This window comes from Chelmon rostratus, chromosome 12, assembly GCF_017976325.1.
Source record: "Chelmon rostratus isolate fCheRos1 chromosome 12, fCheRos1.pri, whole genome shotgun sequence".
Taxonomy (NCBI): domain Eukaryota; kingdom Metazoa; phylum Chordata; class Actinopteri; order Chaetodontiformes; family Chaetodontidae; genus Chelmon; species Chelmon rostratus.
The window spans coordinates 21,896,379-21,916,365 of NC_055669.1; the positions used below are offsets into that span (position 1 = coordinate 21,896,379).

Sequence of the window (19,987 nt, forward strand, 5' to 3'; positions counted from 1 at the left end):
TCTACAGTGTAGTATCAGTACTTTTTCTTATATAAAGCACCTGAATACGTCTTTCACCATTGCTTACAGCACTACTGAGCATTAAACAGATTCCTAGAGTGGAATGTCCCAGAGAATGAGTGAGCGGCAACAGCACAAAGACACTAACAAGACAAACCAGACATTAACCCTGCCAGCACCTCCGGTAGACATGCAATTGTCACACTGCACAACACCAAAGTGCTGGATGCAACCAACAAAAACTGACTGTTTCACAACACAACTATAGGAAGATGCATCTGAACATTGGCGTGCAGGCTCCTTCCGAACCTGATGGTGCCGCTAGGGTTTTAAAACACTTTAAATTAATAGTAATCTGGGCAGTATTAATCGAGAGAGCAGAGAGAGCAAGTGTCTGTGCTTATTTTGAATTGCTGCTGAGTGCATATGCACAGACATTTATGTGTCGGTGATGAAAGTTAAGTATTCTCATAAGGAAAAATAGCAGTGAAAATGTGAGCAACAATAACGTGTTAGCAGCAAAACACGCTTTCGGTTTCAAAACTAAAATTCCTTATGCAGAATGGTCTCCCTCAGTATCGTAAGGATCATTATTATTAATGCAATGACATGTTTAATGTTGTAATTAGTTGAGACGGAGCCAGTTTTAACTGCTTTGTGTAGCTTCATCCATCGTAAACTTGTGCTTAAGTGCTGAACTTTTTAAATGCACTTAGTTGCTTTAGTTACAGCTGGCATGCTCATCTCTCTCTCTCTCTCTCTCTCTCTCTCTCTCTCTCTCTCTCTGTGTGTGTGTGTGTGTGTGTGTGTGTGTGTGTGTGTTTGATCTACCTGTTGTGATAGTGGCACAGAGCAGCCAGTGTTGTGCTGGCTGTTATGTAACTGCTGATTTGTATTCACACAGTTGTCAGGCCTTTATACAGGACCGCCAGCCAAAGCCTGCTGCTGTCGCCCTGCAAACAAATTAGAGCCACCAGCGGGAGGCTTTTTGCTTTGATTCGAAAAAACAAAAAAAGAAACAAAAAACAGAGCAGATACAAACTTCTGTCTCTTTGCAGATCGTGTTTGCCACTGTCATCTGCTACCACACATCCACTTACATGATGTATTTTTGCTGTCTGTTCAGTAGTGCAGCTCATACTGCACTGCAGCCTGCAGAACATCTGCAGAAACTATGAAGTCATTCACTCCAGAAACACATTTTAAGCCTCATTTTAAACTTTAAGCCTCAAGTATTCCTGTGTGTTGCTGGTCTTTCTTGTTGCCATATTTTTTATTTGTTTTCCGTGTCTCTCCTGCTTCCTGTACATTGCTCCGCTCTCTGCTGAATTAAGTGTTAGCTTAGTTTTATATTCTTTCCTCGAAAGGACCTGTTTGCCACATGTTTCTGTGCAGGTGTGCATACAAACACAATAGTTATCGAGTAGCAGCAACGTGACCGTTGTTAAGGAAACAAACTGGGTCATCTTTTTGTTTTGCACCACCTGATCCTCCTGCGTTAATGCCTGTTGGTCCATGACTTTGGTCCACATTGAAATATCTCAACAATTGATTATCATGAAATTTGATGCAGATGTTCATGGTCTCCAGACGGTTACTCAGAATGACTGTGGTGATCCCCTGATGTTTCATTTAGTGCCACCAGCAGGTTAAAATTGTTCAACACGTCAACCTCAATTATGCTTTCAGGTGACGTGCTAAACATTAGCATGTTCCTGGGCACATGTCCCTGCAATCTTCCAGGGGTTAATGTGGAAGGTTCTGGAGAGTGAACAGAGGTAAAATTATACTTGCCTGAGGCTTTGCTGAGCTTCTCTGCAGCTTTTGAACTCACGCAATTGCATGTGGCATCCTCACCCGTTCCACCCTGGGCCTCTCTAACAGGGATCCGGCCTCTCCAGATGGGAGTAGTTTCTACATGTGCTGCAGGGACTCTGAAAGTATCCACCACACCTATCTGCAGCGTTGAACATGAAGCCATCGCTAAGAGCTGGAAAACGCAGCATACTCTGCTGATTCTGATGACATTTTTCAATTCAGTACAAAGGTTTGAAGTCACTATTTGAACCGTGATGTGAAGTTGCTGCTTCTGAGTGTCTTCAGTTCAGTCTGGTGCTGGTTTGAGCTGTTTTATTAAGTTCAGTTATATAACTAGGCCCATAATAAACCCTGAGGCTAATAACTCTTAGCAATAGAATTATTGCACCGTGATTGTTCCTGTGACTTTTAGTGACCTTTTAATCAGGAAGTCATATTCTGTATATCACAGCTGAGCTGACAAGCAGCATCCTGCTACCACTGAGGGGGGCAAAGACAGGACCCCCCCTCCCCCTCCCCATCACGTGAGGCCGAAGTTACTCTCTTTTGTCATGCGATGACACCTGAGTCAATAGTCAATTTCAGTATTGGACAGTAAAACATACATGAAATCAGTATTTTATTGGCATATCTTCATACACATTTGCAAATCTTGTTTTGAACGGTGACATTTTGTGTGTGTGTGTGTGCGTGTGTGCATGCATGTGTGTAATTTGTTGTATCTGTTGTTCTTATCACACATCTGACCTCATATTTGTGTGTCTCTTCCCAGGTGAACAGACTGAAGCCCAGTTCCCATGAGAAAGAAGGACAGTTGTCTCGAGAATTTCTAGAAAGTTTCAGTAAACACACACACACCCACGCACCCAACCAGACAGACACACAAATACTCACAGGAAAGCCTCATGCAAATGAAAAAATTGTCATCTGTTGCCACCTGCTGGCTGAAGTCAAACTCAAAACAGCTGCATTTCCTTTAATTGTCAGATTCTCGAGCAACATCTACATGCACAATTATGTGGGATTCACACATAATTTGCCAGCATTGGTTAAAAAATAATGCCAATAATAGACTTAAATTGTTATGTATTGTTAGCAAAAATGAAAGCAGAGTAGTCATTTGAAGGGTTAGCACTTTTATTAAGCATGTTTTGGAATAGTGTAACACTGCTGCACTGACTTCAGCTATTTCTTTAAATATCCTGTAGCGTAATTAAGACATTAATGTATTACTTTACAAATTCTAATTTAAACTCTTCTGTGTGACAACATGTTCAGTGTGGCAAGTGAATGAGTGTAACAGTTGATTACATACTGATGGATGTTAACTGAATGAATGAATGAATGAAACAAAGATAAATTCTTGAACAAATGCTGACTTCATGAGTCTGTAATTGATGGAAAATGGCAGCAGGACTCTAAACTCTCTTTGAACCCATGTCAGTGTTGTCACCTTAACCAGGACACCCAGCAAAGGAAGGAAGTGAGACAGCAAGCAAAGCAGCAAATAAATATGCAAGAGATGGGATAACGAGCTGTAAAAAGGCTGGGGAGAGGGAGACAGAGAGTTTCTAAGCATGAATAAAACGGAGGTAAGTCCACCAACACCACCACTGATCTGAGCCAAAAGTACTGACTGACCCTGACACACACACACCCTCTGACACACACACACACCCTCACACACCGCCCTTCTTTTCTTTCTGCTCACAGGAAGTGGTGTGAACTGCCGCTTCTTTCTCAGGCCTTGGTTACCGGCACACAGGTCACATGTTCCTTTCAGGCGCTGATGTGCTGTGTGATATCATCTGCAGAGTCTTACACATACGCTCAGTGGAACATGTTGAGGGTATGAAAGCTTGATCAACTTGTCCATCAGGGGGATGACAATCATGCCACAACCACGCTCATGATGATCACACAACAGCCGCCGTAAAGATTCAGTACACTGCGTGTTGATTTTCTTTAATATGTGGCAAAATATGTTTCTACTGTGAGACATTGGTGAATATTCATGAAAACCACACTCCAGCAACTATAATCATGTTGTACTTAGAAGCTGATGTAAATCAAAACACCTGCTGGTAACTTGGAGCAAAAAGTACAATATATGACAATGTCGCAGAAAATGGAAATTCTAAAGTAAAGTACTTGAGTAAATGTACTTTGTTACATTCCACCACTGAAGAAATGAATCAGTCGAACACCTATCACTCAACATGCTTTACTGCTGTCGGGGGAAAGTAAGAGCAATATACCACAGCAGAGGAAACACACATGGCTGCTTGTTCTCATCTCTTAACAGACTGTTTGCCCCAACTTCCCCATAACAGCAGCGCGTATCTACAGCATTTGTTGCCTCGTTCTCATAAAGACACAAATAGTGTGAAGACCATTATCACTGTTTCGTGTAAAGCGCTTTTACTCACGCAGTTACAAAGGATGTGTGAAACAGGAACAACATTTTACAGTAAAAACAGTATAATATTGACCAGAACATATAAAGCATTTGAAAGAAAATATAGAAGTATGGATTATTATGAGTAATTCATACCACAGTTTAGCGTCCATGACAGCAACTGCTTTGATTTTTACCATTTTTATCTGTCATGAGTCCTGCCAACAAGGCTAAATTTCTGGAGTGCCCCTTTAATAATGGTCGTTCAGCCGCCGCGTATGCTGAATCTATGGCACCGGCACAGCTCCGCCATTGCCTGGAACACGTTTTGTGTACTTTAACTTTTTTGCCTCTGCTTTTTCTATTCCTCTTAAGAAAACCGCCGGCTCACAAAGCTAGCGACCTTCTATCGCCCTTATTTTCAGTTTGTTTTTGCGTAGAGGGACTAACCACAGTGAGTCATTTCCTCTGACTTGGGTGCAGAATACACTGCTGCTGCTGTCTTCCAGCATGTTTGAATACGGCTTTAATAGATGCCTGTGAATATTTAATAGAGGAACTGAGACACATAAGGTCATTCTAAGTGTCAGCCTTGTTGTCAGATAGTTAGATATTAGTAGGCTCCTTAAGTCAGGACCAGATCTGGGTTCAAGTTCCCAATGTTGACATGCAAATACAAAACCACTCTACTGAGATGCTCTCACACATGAAACTGAATCCTTTCCAGCTCCAAGGATGATGCTCTGTTACATAATAGAATCACCTCCATCTCTTCTAACATCCCTCACTGAGGATTGTAAGCACACGGCCATTTAAAAACACAAAAACACCACAAAATATTAAAAAAAGGCTCTTCCTGAAATGTGTATCCGCCGGACACAGAGGAACTCTTCAGCACATTTGACCAATGGTCCTCATCAACTCCTTCCACCTCTCTCTCTTTCAATTAAATAATGCTTTGTCACCCTCTTCTGAGGCGGAATAAGGGGCCATATTCACCTCACGGACGCGCCTCTTTATGTGTTTGAGCTTAACAGGACGCTCGGTACAGACGCTCTTGGACACAGCAAACGCGGGGCACAGAAGCTGTGAATAGGGGGCTCTGTGGTGCCCCCTAAAAGAGTGTTTGTGTGTGCTTCTGTGTGTGTGTGTGTGTGTGTGTGTGTGTGTGTGTGTGTGTGTGCTGCAGGGGGTGGTCTATTTGGGCTGCTTGTTGGCGTGTGCCCGCTAGCATTTGTGGAGAATGTGCATGTGAGGCCCCAACATGTGCATCCATCTGTGTGTGTGTGTTTGTGTGTGTGTGTGTGTGTGTGTGTGTGTGTGTGTGTGAGGTGAGGGAGAGATGCAACAACAAATGCACCAAAACACGATGGAAAAAAAGTCATATTCTGAACCTCATTCTTTCAAAGCCGCAGCATGATGCATTCGTGGTCCCTTGTGTTATTCTTACTGAATTAAAACTGGGGGGGGAGTGGCGATCAATTGTTACAGCAATTACACAGACGTGAGCAGGACACAACAGGAGTGAGGGAGAGGGAGACATAGGGAAAGAGTAAAAGTGAGAGAGAGAGAGAGGGATGCCTCTTATAAAGCCAAGTCCTGTCTCTTTGGGAAGAATTTGTGAGCCGTGAGACCGGGCTTTGGGTCAGAAACAGGAGCCCGATGAGCCAATGACTGTCTCCATAATTCTCCTAAATGGTGTTTCAGTGTCGCGGGACGCAGGCTGCTGAAGTTACTCTTCCTGCAGATTTACAGTCCCAGTTGTGTGGTGCGAGCATGCGTATGACAACAAAGCAGACATGTGGACGAAAGGCTGAGGCTCCGGGCTCCTAACTCCTCTCTGCACGGCTCAATTAGATTGCAATCCCAGTTGAAAAGGTAAGAAAATGAATTTCTCAGCTGAGTGCAATGAGAATACGAAAAAGTAAAGAATTTTGTATCGCAACAAGAGATGGAAATTCTTTCTAATACAGGTAAGTCTCCATTTTCTTCCCACCTGGATAATGATGTATCCGGAGAGGAAATGTGCAGACTGTGAAATCTCTTGTTATGTTTCATTTATTGTCAACTTATATGTGTATTTATGGATATACTTATGGATTTACGTTGCATTTTTCCACAGCTGACTGTTATATTTCACTGGTAAGGGTGGTAAACTATTAATAAAATTTCATCCAATTTCTCATTTGGCCAAAAGTTTTAATTGAATGTCAGATTCACAATTCAATTCACCAAATCTTCACTGTGGTGGGAAAATGCTTATGATAAAAATCTAATAAGAAAATGATATCAAGCAGTATCAAAAGCTACATAGAACTTAGCTTATAAAAAAGCAGATATTGGTTGTTTTCCTAATGACTACCTCTGATTTGTTTACTCTCAGCTGCATTATGAACTGTGGAACATTTGAAGCTATCGTTTAAATAAGCCTCATTACTATAATAATGCTTTTTGATGCAAAGTCTGACAGGATGCACCTCCAGCATGTGATAACAACAGGACCATCAGAGATGAATGGAAGTATCTTCAGAGCTCACATCCAATCAGATTATCTGATTTTAGAGCATAAGATTTGATAAATACTGTCAGTTTGTGTATCCTGTAGTAACAGAGTAAAGCTTTAAAAGTTACGGATAAAAAAAAAAAAAAAAAAAAAAAAGACACTTGAGTTGATCACTTCACAACATGAGCCAGGCGGAGTAACGGTTGGTGAACTCTGGTTTAGCACTCTCATTGCGCTGCTCGCTGCAGCTGTGGGTGAAAACGTTGGAAACTGTGACCAAATATAATAAGTAAATGTTATTTTATGTCTGAGAAGTCGGAGGAGCACGATGGAAATAACTCATCAGGCTTAACTGTGTTATTATCCCCAATGGTCGTCTGCAGTACGTTCAAAATAAACCAATACACCAGCTTAACTTTACATATTAGTTTCCTTTGTGCAAGGTGTTATATATTTATGCATGTTTACCTTCCCTACACCATCACTCTCAGAGCAGAGTGTTGTACTGTCGCCGTCTGATTAACAGAATGGCAGCAGTTTTAGAGCTGGTGCCAGCAGAAAGAAATCTGAAAAAGTGAGGCAGCAGGAGAAACAAGGAGACACAGAGGAGTTAAACTAATGTTTGCACACTGACACACACTGACAAGTATTTTTTTTTCTTTATTCTCGCCTAATAAATCCCACCTTATTTAGGCGCCACATGCAATTCTGTTAATGCAGATAAAGTGAAATTGTTTGAGGTAAAATAAGGAAAGCGAGAGAGAGAAAGGAAGGTAAGAGCGAAACGAACCGTGGGGGAGTGTGTGAGTGTGAGGGGGAGAAAAAGAGGGAGAGATGGAGGGGGATTACTCCTCACTCCAGAATACTAACGAGGGCCTTTTGTCACAGATCTCTTTCTCTCTCTCTTCCTCTCTTCCGCTCTCTCGTTTTTCCTTTCACTCATCTCACACACACACACACACACACGCATAATTGTACACTCTTTTTCAAATAATTGCACACAAACACGCATACATGCGTACAAAGTCACACATGCATGCCGACACACACACACACATATGCAGAAACACGCATGTATTTGCAATCCCACTCTCACATAATCTCACACACACACACACACACACACACACACACACACACACACATACGGATGGACACAGAGTCGTTTTTGTCAATGGTGTCTTTTGTTTCTTTTATCTCAGCTCCAAACAAAGCATTCCTGTGTACACAGAGGAGAGAGAGAGAGAAGGAAGGAGAGAGAAAGAGGGAAGTAGAAAACGAGGGAGAGGGAGATCAGGAAAACATTCAGCGCTCCTTTGTTTGGCCAAAGAAAAAGTTTTGATTCAGTGTTTGGGTTCGTCTCTCTGAGGCAGGGCCGTACAGTCAAGTTGTCGTGTTGCCATGGAGATGGAATACATCCTACTGGAGAGGTTGGTGAAGAAATGTTTTCGCTCTCATTAACTCCCATTTGCTCTATTAGTTATCTGATATGTGCCGCGGAGGAATTTGAGTTTTTTTTTTTCTTCTTGGGACATGCAAGTGTTTGAAAACTGGGCGAGAGGGCGACGGACTTGAAAGAGTGAAGTTTTCAATGGTGTCATTGTAGTTATGAAGCTTTTGAGGGGCTCACCCTTGCATAATCACTAAAGTGTGATGTAATTGAAGCTGATTGGTTATGCAATCCGTGCTTAGCATTGCATAGAAGCTATTTTGATTTACACTATATGGCCATAAGTATATGGACGCCCCTGTCTCATACATTTGTGTACTTTTGGTCCATGGTGTGGGATTTTTTTTTTTTTTTTTCATGCTTGGTGTAGAACTGCAGAAAGCCCTGACCTCACCTGCATCCAACACCTTTGGGATACATTAAAATGCAGACTGCAAGTCAGACCTCCATGGTGGAAACTAATTTTAATTGAAAGTTATTTACTTACGAACTAGCAGTGCCTGTTTGTGGCTCTTCACATTTCAATTGATTAATTGCTTGAAGCCATAAGAGATTAAATGATCCAAAGATTAGAAAAAAGTCCCGAAAACTACAGAAATCTTTGTGGTTGAAACTTTTCCTCTTTCCAACCCATTCACCATCTCACCACCTCCAGGTCAGTGGACTATATTTATACACTAACTGTGTATAAATGCTGCTTAAGCGTACTTTTAGTTAAGATTTTGAATACAAGACTTTAGTGGAGTATCTTAACGTTATAGTGATACATGCGTAAAAGATCTGAGTTCTTCTTCCACCACTTCTTAGCACATCTTCATCAGTGCCCAACTCCGATATTTGATATTCAGCAATCACACATTAAACTAAAAACCTTATGATGATCATGACACCAGCTCTGACACCCATGAACATGTCGACATTCTGACCCATGATGCTCAGTACTCATGGGTCAGACTGACATTAACACCTGCCTCTGCGGTCGTTCCCGCTACAATAGGTGTCTGCTGGAAAACACTTTGCCGCAATGACACTCACACACGCAGACTCACATGGTGGACAAAAAGCCAGGCACGATGTCAAGGCTGGTAACAGGCATAATGCCAGGGTGTCCATAGACTTTTGGCCATATAGAACACTGTAAACGACTTGTGCATAAGATGCAATGGTACATTTCGCATTAATGTGTACTGTTTGAGACATAGAAACAGAGAGACCTTGTGAGGATCCAGATAAAGCAGCAAAAAACACCCAGAGAAAGGACTGCAGAAGGGCCCCTGCGCCAGGCTGAAAAAGAGTCCTGAGCAGGACACCCAAAAAGCCAAACTTTGGCTCTTTTCCTACCAAACCCTTACCGCCATCTCCAATTACCAGTCAGAAGTTCACTCTTTGTCCGCTAAAGGCCTCTCTGGTTAGAATCAACAGTACAGCCTTTAAAACACTTTATCTAGATAAATGCCGAGTTTCGGACAAAGATTTTTTACCTTAATTGATGCAGCCTCTCTCCTCCAGCTGACAAATGAGACTCTGTGTGGATGGTTTGCTGGGTTGATGCAGTAAATCTTCATCCTAATTCTTGTCCTCCTTCTTTTCTCTTTCCTCTTCCTTATCTTCCTCTTTTGTGGGCTGTCCTCTCCCCACTGGCCTACATGATTTGTTGGACGTAAGTCAGCGTGTCAGATGTGTGGAGAAACAGTAACTGTCTGTGTGTGACGGGTGGGCTGTGTCTGCATGATCTGACAAGCATCACACAGTGTAAAACACTAAAAACACAGATAGCACTGCAACATACATGAAACTGCTCCAGGTTGGGAACATTGGGAGTTCATTTTCTTAACATTGAGGCAATAATACATGAGGTTTGTCTTGTGGAAACAGCTCAAAATCAGGCCTGTAGATTTCACAAATACACTACAAAAATAAACAGGTGATTTCTCCCTGTAATACTGATCGTTATTCCCATGGTCATACCCACATTTGTCTTCTACAGATATACAATTTACCAAAGCACAATCACGGTCAAGCAAAAGCAAAATCAGTGAGTGGTTATCGTGCTACAATTATAGCATCCTGATGTTAAGCAGGTATAATGTTTCGGCTACCATTCTCCCCGTCTCGGTAGCATTTGCTAATTAGCACTAAACACAAAGCACAGATAGGCTGAGAGATGCATGTGTCATTATTTTGCAAGTGTTTGGTCATACGCACTAAACAATTGGACAAAAAAAGTTAAGACCTGAAGATGTGTTGGTGAAGAAGTGAGAGCATCATTAGATGTGTTTCCATCTATTGTCAAGTGAACCCCAAGTGAATTTTGAAAAGCTGCAAAAACAAAAAAATTAAGAAAATGCAAATTAGGCGCATTTCCATAAACTGGTTTGGAGCGAATAAATTAGGCTACACAGGTTAGCGTATATGATACCTTACACATGGCTATAATAAGATGAGTAGAAGAAAGCTGAAAACCAGAAACAGTATGAGTCGCCGTAGCCGTCTGAGAGAAAAATGGAGAGAGGTCTGCAGGAATTTGTGTCATTTGGGAAAGTTGTAATTGTTCTTTCCCGTCAACTCGTGTTGGACATGTTTCGTGCTGTCCAGAGAGCGTTATTGGAATATCGAGGAAGATGACGACAGCAGAAACAGCTTCTTCTTCTTCTTCTTTGGGTTCTGTAGCAGGAACAGCTGAGCAGTTTTGTTCGCCTCGTCAGAACTTGTTAGGCAAAGGTGTTTCCATCTCCCATTTAGTGCATTAACACTTTCGAAAAAGGCAAAAACCGCGTCCAGCGAGTGTAAAAACTTTTTTGCTTTTGTTTTTTTCAGATTTTGCAGTTTCCATCAAGCCCTTCAAATGCAGTATAAAAAAATGTGCAACACCTTGCTGGAATGACCCACAGAGAGCCATGCATCTAGTGTGGCTAAAAACCTTTCTGCTTGTTTTAAACATCTTTAATGACACATTTGAATAAAAAGGATCAGCAGTATAACTCAGCAGCTGTATTATCACACTCTTTATATTCGTTATTTTCTGAATCTGTTTTTCAATTGCTCTCTCTGGCCTCTAACCCAACATTACTTTAGTACTGTACCACACACACACACACACACAAAGAAAAGAAAAACAAGCCTTGCCCGTAAGCGTATATTGCTGAGAAACAGAAGTTGATAATTTCTTCATATTTGTGTGGCGCAGAAAGATGTTGAAACTGCGTTGAAATAAATGAGGAAACCAACAGTTCTTCCTCTCACAGCTGTTATCTACAGACGCTTTCTATTGACAAGCTAAAGATAGACTCCCATAGTGTTTTTTAATGTTCTTCACACTGAAGAGAAACTAAGGCTCTCAGTTTTTTCCAGTGTTGTAACAGAGAGGCAATTTTTGTAAATTTCCAAACTCGACAATACAGCAAGCATGGCCAGGTGCACTGACGTCAGACGGCAGACCTGAACTTCTCTTTTTATTTGAGTAATGTGACAGCAGATGGTTCAGGAGCAGCCATAAAGACTCCTGCCTGCAAACTTGGTCAGACAAGTATCTCAGAATAAATCTCAAAAATCTACAGAGACCTTAATGCTTGAAGGGAGCTACAGTTTAATTTTCTGGCTACAAACTACTGACAAGATGGCTCTGAGTATCATCCCTAAAATCTGCAGGGTTCAGGAACACTTCCAAAATATGAACATGAGACAAAAGATTGAGACCCCCCCCCCCCACACACACACACACAGCGCACCCATCCAGGTGTTTTTACTCATTCTGGATGTTAGACCTCGTCTTAGTACTATAGGTTAGGGTTGAATACCAGGAATCTGAAATTAAATAGATACAGGAAATACTTGCCAATCCTCCTCCTCTACTTCCCATTCCTGGTAGAAAGCAGCTTTTCTCACGAACTTTTTTAGTCCGTCACTGCAGTGTATGATGGGAGTGTGACTTGAGTCCTATTTATGAGACCACACATCTGCATTTAGAAAACCTCAGGAAACTCCCACTACACTTTCACCGAAATTCGGCAGAAAATTGAGTCACATGATGAAAAACAATGGTTTTGCTGGTCTGGTTGAAATGTGTCCTGCTTTGTCATTCAAAGTTCCAGTTTGATCTTAACTTCTCTGCTAGTTTTTTATTTTGCTACATATCTTGATTATAAGCAGTCACTGGTTTGGTTTCAAGCGTTGCTAGACTCGCATGTGACTGATTAACCCTGAGGATGAGAGCAGGTGGCTGCAGGGGAAGTTACCAAAACCTACATTCGTGGAAAGTTTCGAAATTTTTCTACAGGAAGCCACTATAATCTCAATCACATCAAATGCAGAAAAAAAATCTGCTCTACTTTTTCTCAGTAAACTTAATGTAAGCTCACATAAAGACCTCTCAGTCCCAGTCCACCCCAAACTAATCTCAAATGACCTTTTAACAGCACTGGCCAATCACAGAAATGACTGAACTCTTTCTTTGTTATTCACCAGATGACATCTGCCACACCTCCGTCCTCTCGTAGCTCCTCCCCGCAGAAGGTTTGCCACTCCCAGACACAGACAGATGTTTTAAAGCCCCTGCTGGGCGGTGGCATATCCGGCGGAGGTGGGACTCTGAGGAAGAGGAGGCGTGTCCTGTCCAAAGATGGCCGTAGCAACGTGCGCATCGAGCACGTCAGCGGGCGGAGTGCCCTCTACATGCGTGACCTGTGGACAACATTTCTGGACATGCAGTGGCGCTACAAGTTCTTCCTGTTCACGGCCACGTTTGCGGGGACCTGGTTCCTGTTCGGAGTGCTGTGGTACCTGGTGGCACTGGTGCACGGAGACCTGCTTGGTGAGAGAGCACGGATTGTAGGTTAACAGGTGGTTTGATGCTCACTCCTTGAAAAACATGCTGGGATCGTTGTACATGATCTACTGCCCTCCTCGCTGTGAACACTTTTCACTGGGACTATCTCTTTAGGAGAATGGCGACCCAATGAAAACTGACAGAAAGGATTATCCTGAATCACCAGGACACTGTTGACACTTTTTTTATGCTTTGAGCAGCATAAACAAAATTCTTCTGTTTGGGTCAAAGCAGAAATTTCATGCATATCTCAAAACCCAGCAATAGCACTGAAACTATTGTGAAAATATGTTTTTGTGGCTGTATAGATGCTGGGGGGGCAGGGGGGGCGACTGCCACCCCTCGTGGCCCAGTTTTTGAAAAATGTGCGCTAAAGTGCCTTCTTGGGAGCCAAAACGTGTGCTAAAGTGCCCCCTGGGAGCCAAAACGCACACTAAAGTGTCCTCTTGGACGCCAAAATGCGTGGTAAAGTGCCCTCTTGGACGCCAAAACGCGTGGTAAAGTGCCCTCTTGGACGCCAAAATGCGTGCCAAAGTGCCCTCTTGGGAGCCAAAACGCGCGCTAAAGTGCCCTCTTGGACGCGAAAACGCGTGATAAAGTGCCCCCTGGGAGCCAAAACGCGTGCTAAAGTGTCCTCTTCAGTGGCGAGGACACGCTATATGTGCCCTTTTTTTCCTTTCCGCCCCTGCCCTTCAAAAAGTCTGTGCACGCCACAAAGAGCATCTTAATACAAAATCCACTAAGTTTTTGATTTCATAAATTACATGTGCACTCACTTTATGACACCATCTATTGATCCTGGTCCTCTTTTCTGGTGCTCACGGTAACAGATGTTATCTGAAAGTCCTGTAATGCAATTCAATGTACCCCAGGACACTCCGCCACTGAACTATGAGGCGTTGTGTCATGCCCAGTCCACACCTACATGGGTATTTTTAAAACAGGGTTTTCCCTCTTTTGTTCTAAAAAAAAAAAATCAAGTCTGCACAAGCGCTGTGTAAAAGAGCATGCCAAACCAACAGAAGACAATATAACCCTAACCCTAAAGCCACGTTGGCCAATCAGGGGACAAAGTTCCATCCAGAGGTTCCATCCTAATATGGTCAACACATGGCAAGACACGACCCGCCTTTGCCACGGTACACAAATGAGCTAATGGTGCACACTCTGTTGCCACAAGCCCAGAACTCAGATTTCCCTGTCTGCACGTCAGCACTGCAGACACAGTTTTTGAATATTTTCATTCTGGAAGGGATTTTCAAAAAGCTCCGTTTTCATAGGACTTCCCAGCTGCCACACCCCCGACAAACACAGCAGTCAGCTGTCTGTGTGCAGCATGGAAACATCGAGATGGTGTTGTGTTAGGGTCCGACGACGCTTTCTGAATTGGACGTGGTCACACTAAACCGGGGTGGTGAGTTGCTCTTTAAGCTGTTTGTGTTGGTTTGAAACTGCCCTGAGGCATGTTTCAGTTCTTGTGCAACAGGGTGTAGCTCATCAGGAGTTAAATACACTACATTATATAAAGAGGCAGGTGGCGACATCAAAAGCTAGAATGATATCTAAATTGTAGGAATGCCAAAAATGCATGCTGCTCGAGCCCAGTGTCAACATCCAACAGTCAGCTAGCATTTTAACCAAATAACAAAAAGACATAGCCGTCGCCACTATTTAGTATTTTCTCTTCACTACTTTGGACAATGGATGTACTAAGAGAATTGGACACTGTGTTGATGATGAAGATGGCCCCCAGTTCAATCCAATGATAGTTCCTCAAGGGCTAAAGAAGTTGGCTGCGTGCACACAAATAGCATGAAGGCTTTTTGGGCCAGTTTGTGTCACATGACCTGCAATTTCAACTGCAGACGCTACGTCAAAATCGCCTCACAGCCCAGCACTATTTTCTGCCACAGTTAGAGCAGCTGTGGTTATTTCATATAACAGATTTTTTTGAAGTGGGCGGGGCCCAGTTAGAAAAATGTGATGTCATGTAGTTTGATCACTGTCAGTCCAATGTGTTTAAACCACACCCACAGTCTTGATAAAGCAGATTAGCACAGTGTCAAACTCTTAATAATCAATAACCAAAGTTTGATGTTTTGGGAAATGATGAAACTATGATTGTTGCCTATTTATTCATGAATATATTTAATGTTATACATGTTTAAGTTTTAAAGCCAAGTTCTCAGGCTTAAGTGTTAAAGCATTCACACCTTAGTACGTGCAGTTCTACAAAATGGCATAAAGTGCAATAAGCATCTATAGTAAAAGAATGTGACCACAACTGATTAACCATAGTGCGAGAATATGACAACCAACATGGGGGTGTGATGTGGCGTGCGTCATAGCTGCATGAAGTGGTACATGGGCGGCTCGTGAGAACTGCTGTCTTAAAGGAATCATATCTTTCATGTGTCTTTTCAATATGATCTGTCTTTTTAATCTGATTTGCTCTCCTGTATTAGCAATTTTATGCATATGAACTATTTTATAACTTAATTTTAAAAGGTCCTGAATCAAAAAGTTAATATCCACTGTGTGATAATGCTTTGGGCTCAGTCGAATTGTCTTTGCAGCTCTGCACAACTACTTCCATATCTGCACTCTGTCAGTGTTGTGCAGACATGAAGATGTTTATCGTATTTATTTTATTTATAGCCTTGTTTAATGTTGCAGCCACATGTTCTGCCCTGGGAGTATCTCATCTTTAAGACATTACAATGACCAGCATCCCATAAGTGTGCAGAAATAAACTGTCAACATAACAATTTCAATTCTGTTGCCTTTTCAATCATGTTCGTGCAGAGTTCGACCCTCCGTCAAACCACACGCCCTGCGTGATGCAGATGCAGACCCTGACGGGGGCTTTCCTCTTCTCCCTGGAGTCCCAGACGACCATTGGTTATGGTTTCCGCTGCATCACTGAGGAATGTCCAGCCGCCATCATCCTCCTCATCATCCAGCTCGTCATCACCATGCTGATGGAGATCTTCATCACTGGTACCTTCCTGGCCAAGGTAGCCAATCCTTAAAACATTCCAGCTGCAAAGTGAGATACAGAAAATGTCTTTGTACATACGTCCAAACAGTTTTTATAGTCATACAATATAAAAGAGAATTTGTTTCCTTAAGCAGATACAGTTAAAAGCAGATATATACTCTGCTACCTTCAATAACTGAAGCGCAACTGTCCACGCAGGGTGCATTCATCTTTCCCTAAGCTGTCCGTTTAATGCTAGACTCTCACACGGGTCTTCTCAGAGATTATCAGACCGACTACAGAACTGACGGAGCTTCCTCTGCTCAGGTTGCTCGGCCAAAGAAACGAGGCGAGACGGTGAAGTTTAGCCAACACGCTGTGGTGTCGACCCACGAAGGTCGACCCTGCCTGATGATCAGGGTGGCCAACATGCGCAAGAGTCTCCTGCTCGGGTGTCAGGCAAGTGTCCATAGAAACAGATTACCAGATATTTCCACCGTTTCTACAAATTCTACTTGTTTGTCTTAAGAAACTGAGAGGAAGTTGAATAAGTGACAATAGATTATGTGTATATGTGCAATTTATCAAATTCTGCACAGCTAAAACGCCTCATGCACACTGTCCCTCCCAGGTGACAGGAAAACTCCTCCAGACGTCGCTGACCAAGGAAGGCGAGACGGTGCGTCTGGACCAGAGGAACGTGCCCTTCCAAGTGGACACGTCCAGTGACAGCCCCTTCCTCATCCTGCCCCTCACCTTCTACCACCTCATCGATGACAACAGCCCTCTGCGAGCCTGGGCAGCCAAGGGTAAGTTTGATGGTGAGGGCCGGAGGTTTGATGGGCGGTGGTAGGTTCATCAAACACAATGGTTGGTAATACACTAAAAACCTGGTCTACTCTACTTTTTGCGACGAGGATGAAGGGTAGCGATAAATCCAGTCTCCCACTCTGAACCTGACAACTGCTCTTTAGGCTCCCTCATCTTCTCTGTACATTACGAAGCTGGGTAAATAGTGCTAGTGGAGAATGCCAATGCAGATTCCCACTGCCCTGCAGGCAATGAAGACCGATTTATAGTCTGTTAAAGCTACTTTTGCTCTGGGTGTCTGTCGGGTCTTCGACGCTATGGGCCATTAATATAAACCTGCTTTCTTCTAGCTACAGCAACAGTTCTGTGGTTTCTTACAGGAATTACTGAGAAATCATGTGACAGGATGGTAAACTGCATCCTCTCCAGATGTAGATTTGCTCTTTTTAGTTGTTGGTGAGCTCAGATGGTGTGAACCATGTTCAACCACTTGCTTGACATGAAACATGTGTGCATCCTCATTAATTCCTCCTTCCTTTCTTCTATTTTTCTTCTTTTTTTCACCATTCTTTAATGTCCTTCCATTTACCTCCACCAGGTGGGGGCTGGACAGATCCAGAGTTGGCAGACTTTGAGCTGCTGGTGATCATGAGCGCTACGGTCGAGCCAACCTCCGCCACCTGCCAGGTACGCACCTCCTACCTGCCGGACGAGATTCTCTGGGGCTACGAGTTTCCCCCTGTGGTCTCCCTTTCCCCATCAGGCAAATATGTAGCAGACTTCGCCTTCTTCGACAAAGTGGCCAAGACGAAGACCACTCCCATCTTCAAACCATCCAGCCCCCAGCACGGGTACCAGAGCAACGGGGGCGGGACTGTGCCTGAATTGTCCGATCCAGACAAGATCCGTCTGGAGCAGAGCTACAGGGAGAGGGGGGAGGACCGCGGCCGGGCAAGAGACGCTCCTCTCAGCGTTCGCATCAGCAATGTGTGAACAGATGGAAGGTTCAGATGGGAGCGCTTCATAGAGAGAAATGCACAGGAGACTGGTTTGCTGGCAACAGTGAATCTCTGATAAACATGACATCAACACAGTTGGGAGACTGTCTTTTTAGACTGATTTGAACTTATATCGGAATATCTAGGTCCCATTAGCACCAAATGATGCAGAAAGCAAATATGGAAGACTACAGACCGCTGGTCAACTTCATGTGTGTCATTGTCATACGTTTGCTGGGATAATGCATGTTTTACACTGGTTTGACTATTCATATGACGGCATAACACTGCCTAACTGCAGCTACTGTATGTATGTTGGATCATATACTGTAGACACTTTAATAACAACAAAACATAATAGGTTGGTTTATTTATTCACACAGAAAAAAAATCGAATGGAACAAAACAAGCAGAGGAGAGCACAGAAACTTCGGTGGGTTTGTTAGGGTTTTCCCCTGAGGAAAAAGAGAAAAACACACGAAGGACTGAAAGGGGTAAGGCCAGTATGATGGGGGCGGCAGGGAAAACCCACAGAAGAGGTAGAACCTGCTTTTACAAAAGTCGTATAACTCTGATTGTTCGCTTCTATTGCAGTAAAAACACCAATGAGTAGCTCAGCCAGGTTATTTAGAGCTCTTAAAATGCCCACCCACAACTCTGTTACAACACTCTCAAGATGAGTTTGTATTCCTGTTGTGAAACAGCAGAAGTGCTGGATTTAAAGACGCGCAATGTGTATTGTACATGGCAATGCACTGTAATATGTTAGATAAAGCACTTTGGAGGTTCTGTCATAGTAACGTAGCACCACAAGGGGAACGTAGACAAACTTCGATTGCTGTTAGCACTTTATGTGAGTACATGATGTACGTTCGCACCTTAGGAAGGTTAGCTGCCTCTGTCTGGAAGCTTAAGATGTGTGTTTTTTTTAATACTACTAAAACCTCGTACACACTGACTATCTGAGGCGTCTGGAATTGATACTTTAAGACAGATGATAGTTTTTTACCAGTACAAAGTTTGTCTTTCTCAGTGGCCTCAAACAAACAGCTGCAGTTGTGACTGCCCATCTGGTTACTATAAACACTGAGGAAGCTCTCCTCTCTGTGGGAAGTATAGGAGCCTTCTGTGCTTTCATTTCGAGTTAATATTAACCTTATCAAATTAACATCGGATATTTTGTCAAAGCCCCCTTTATTTAAGGACGTGAAGAGGACTTTTAATATGGCTGCACCAGACGTCACCTGAGTGCTGAGAGAAACGAGAATGTGTAAGTGATGTTGTGAGTCACCGATAATGATTCTGTTGGAATGGAAACGTGTGACAGCTATGGTTAGGCATGAGATGAAGCAAGGACGAGTATGATAGAGATCAACATGTTGGAAATTGCATGTATTTGTAACATTTCCTTAATTAACATCAAGCTCTGGAATGTTAGTAGTGTTTAAAAAGCAGATGGAGATATCAAATGAGACAAATTCTCTCTAAAAAGTGATTTAATAAAGCTGATTATGAGTTATTAAAAGGCCACAGTTTGTTTCATGTCTTTCTCTAGCAGTTTTACTCAGGTTTAAAAGCTGATTACTGAGGCCGGAAGGCAGGAACTCTGAGACTCATCCGTCTAAACTGCATGATGTAGACTTTCCTAAATCTCCACTGGAGACATGTGAAGTACTTATCCATTCTCAGTGTATTACTCGCATTCGATGGCGGTCGGCATGCCCCCAGTTTGGAGAAGCAGACACGAGTAGTGGCACAGAAGCTCAGCGCACTGCTGTGGACGGACAGCAGCGGAACATTTTAGCCGTCCAGAAAAAAAAGTCGATATCACTTTAAGCGTACGATACATCGGTCTTCAAACCCCCCAGACTAAAACAGTGATTTTACATCACAGAACACGGGTGAGTTAGTTTGGACCTGAACTAATGTGCTAGAAAACCAAAGTTACACACAAGCTAACACAAACAAGACAGCCGGTGGAGGCAGCGGTAGACCGCAACCTGTGATCGGGGGGAAGCCCTCCAAGCTGTCGCTCTTGGAGGAGCTGAAAGGCCGGAGTCACTCTGGTTTGAGACTCATTGCCTGTAGCCGGATGTCACACTCTCATTTTTATCTGGCCAGGAGAAGAAAGAGAAAGGGGATCAGTGTGACTGTCTGGATGGGTTGGGCTGCATGCCGGCCTCTCAACTGCCCCCAATTGAAGAG

At 43.1% G+C, this 19,987-nt stretch overlaps 1 protein-coding gene across 2 annotated transcripts; it reads left to right on the top strand.

Annotated features, from left to right (window-relative positions):
• Positions 1 to 3,356: 3,356 nt before the first annotated feature.
• Positions 3,357 to 19,299, top strand: LOC121614853 (ATP-sensitive inward rectifier potassium channel 10-like). Of its 2 annotated transcripts, XM_041948942.1 has the most exons (7): positions 3,357 to 3,410; positions 5,924 to 6,094; positions 12,634 to 12,979; positions 15,800 to 16,011; positions 16,302 to 16,433; positions 16,606 to 16,783; positions 17,383 to 19,299. In XM_041948942.1, the coding sequence occupies exons 3-7, from the start codon at positions 12,634 to 12,636 to the stop codon at positions 17,775 to 17,777; spliced, it is 1,263 nt and encodes a 420-aa protein (XP_041804876.1). In that variant the 5' UTR covers positions 3,357 to 3,410; positions 5,924 to 6,094; the 3' UTR covers positions 17,778 to 19,299. The 2 variants fall into 2 exon arrangements, with proteins under 2 accessions (XP_041804876.1, XP_041804877.1); XM_041948943.1 differs by lacking the exons at positions 3,357 to 3,410; positions 5,924 to 6,094 and adding an exon at positions 8,037 to 8,149.
• The last annotated feature ends 688 nt before the right edge of the window (positions 19,300 to 19,987 follow it).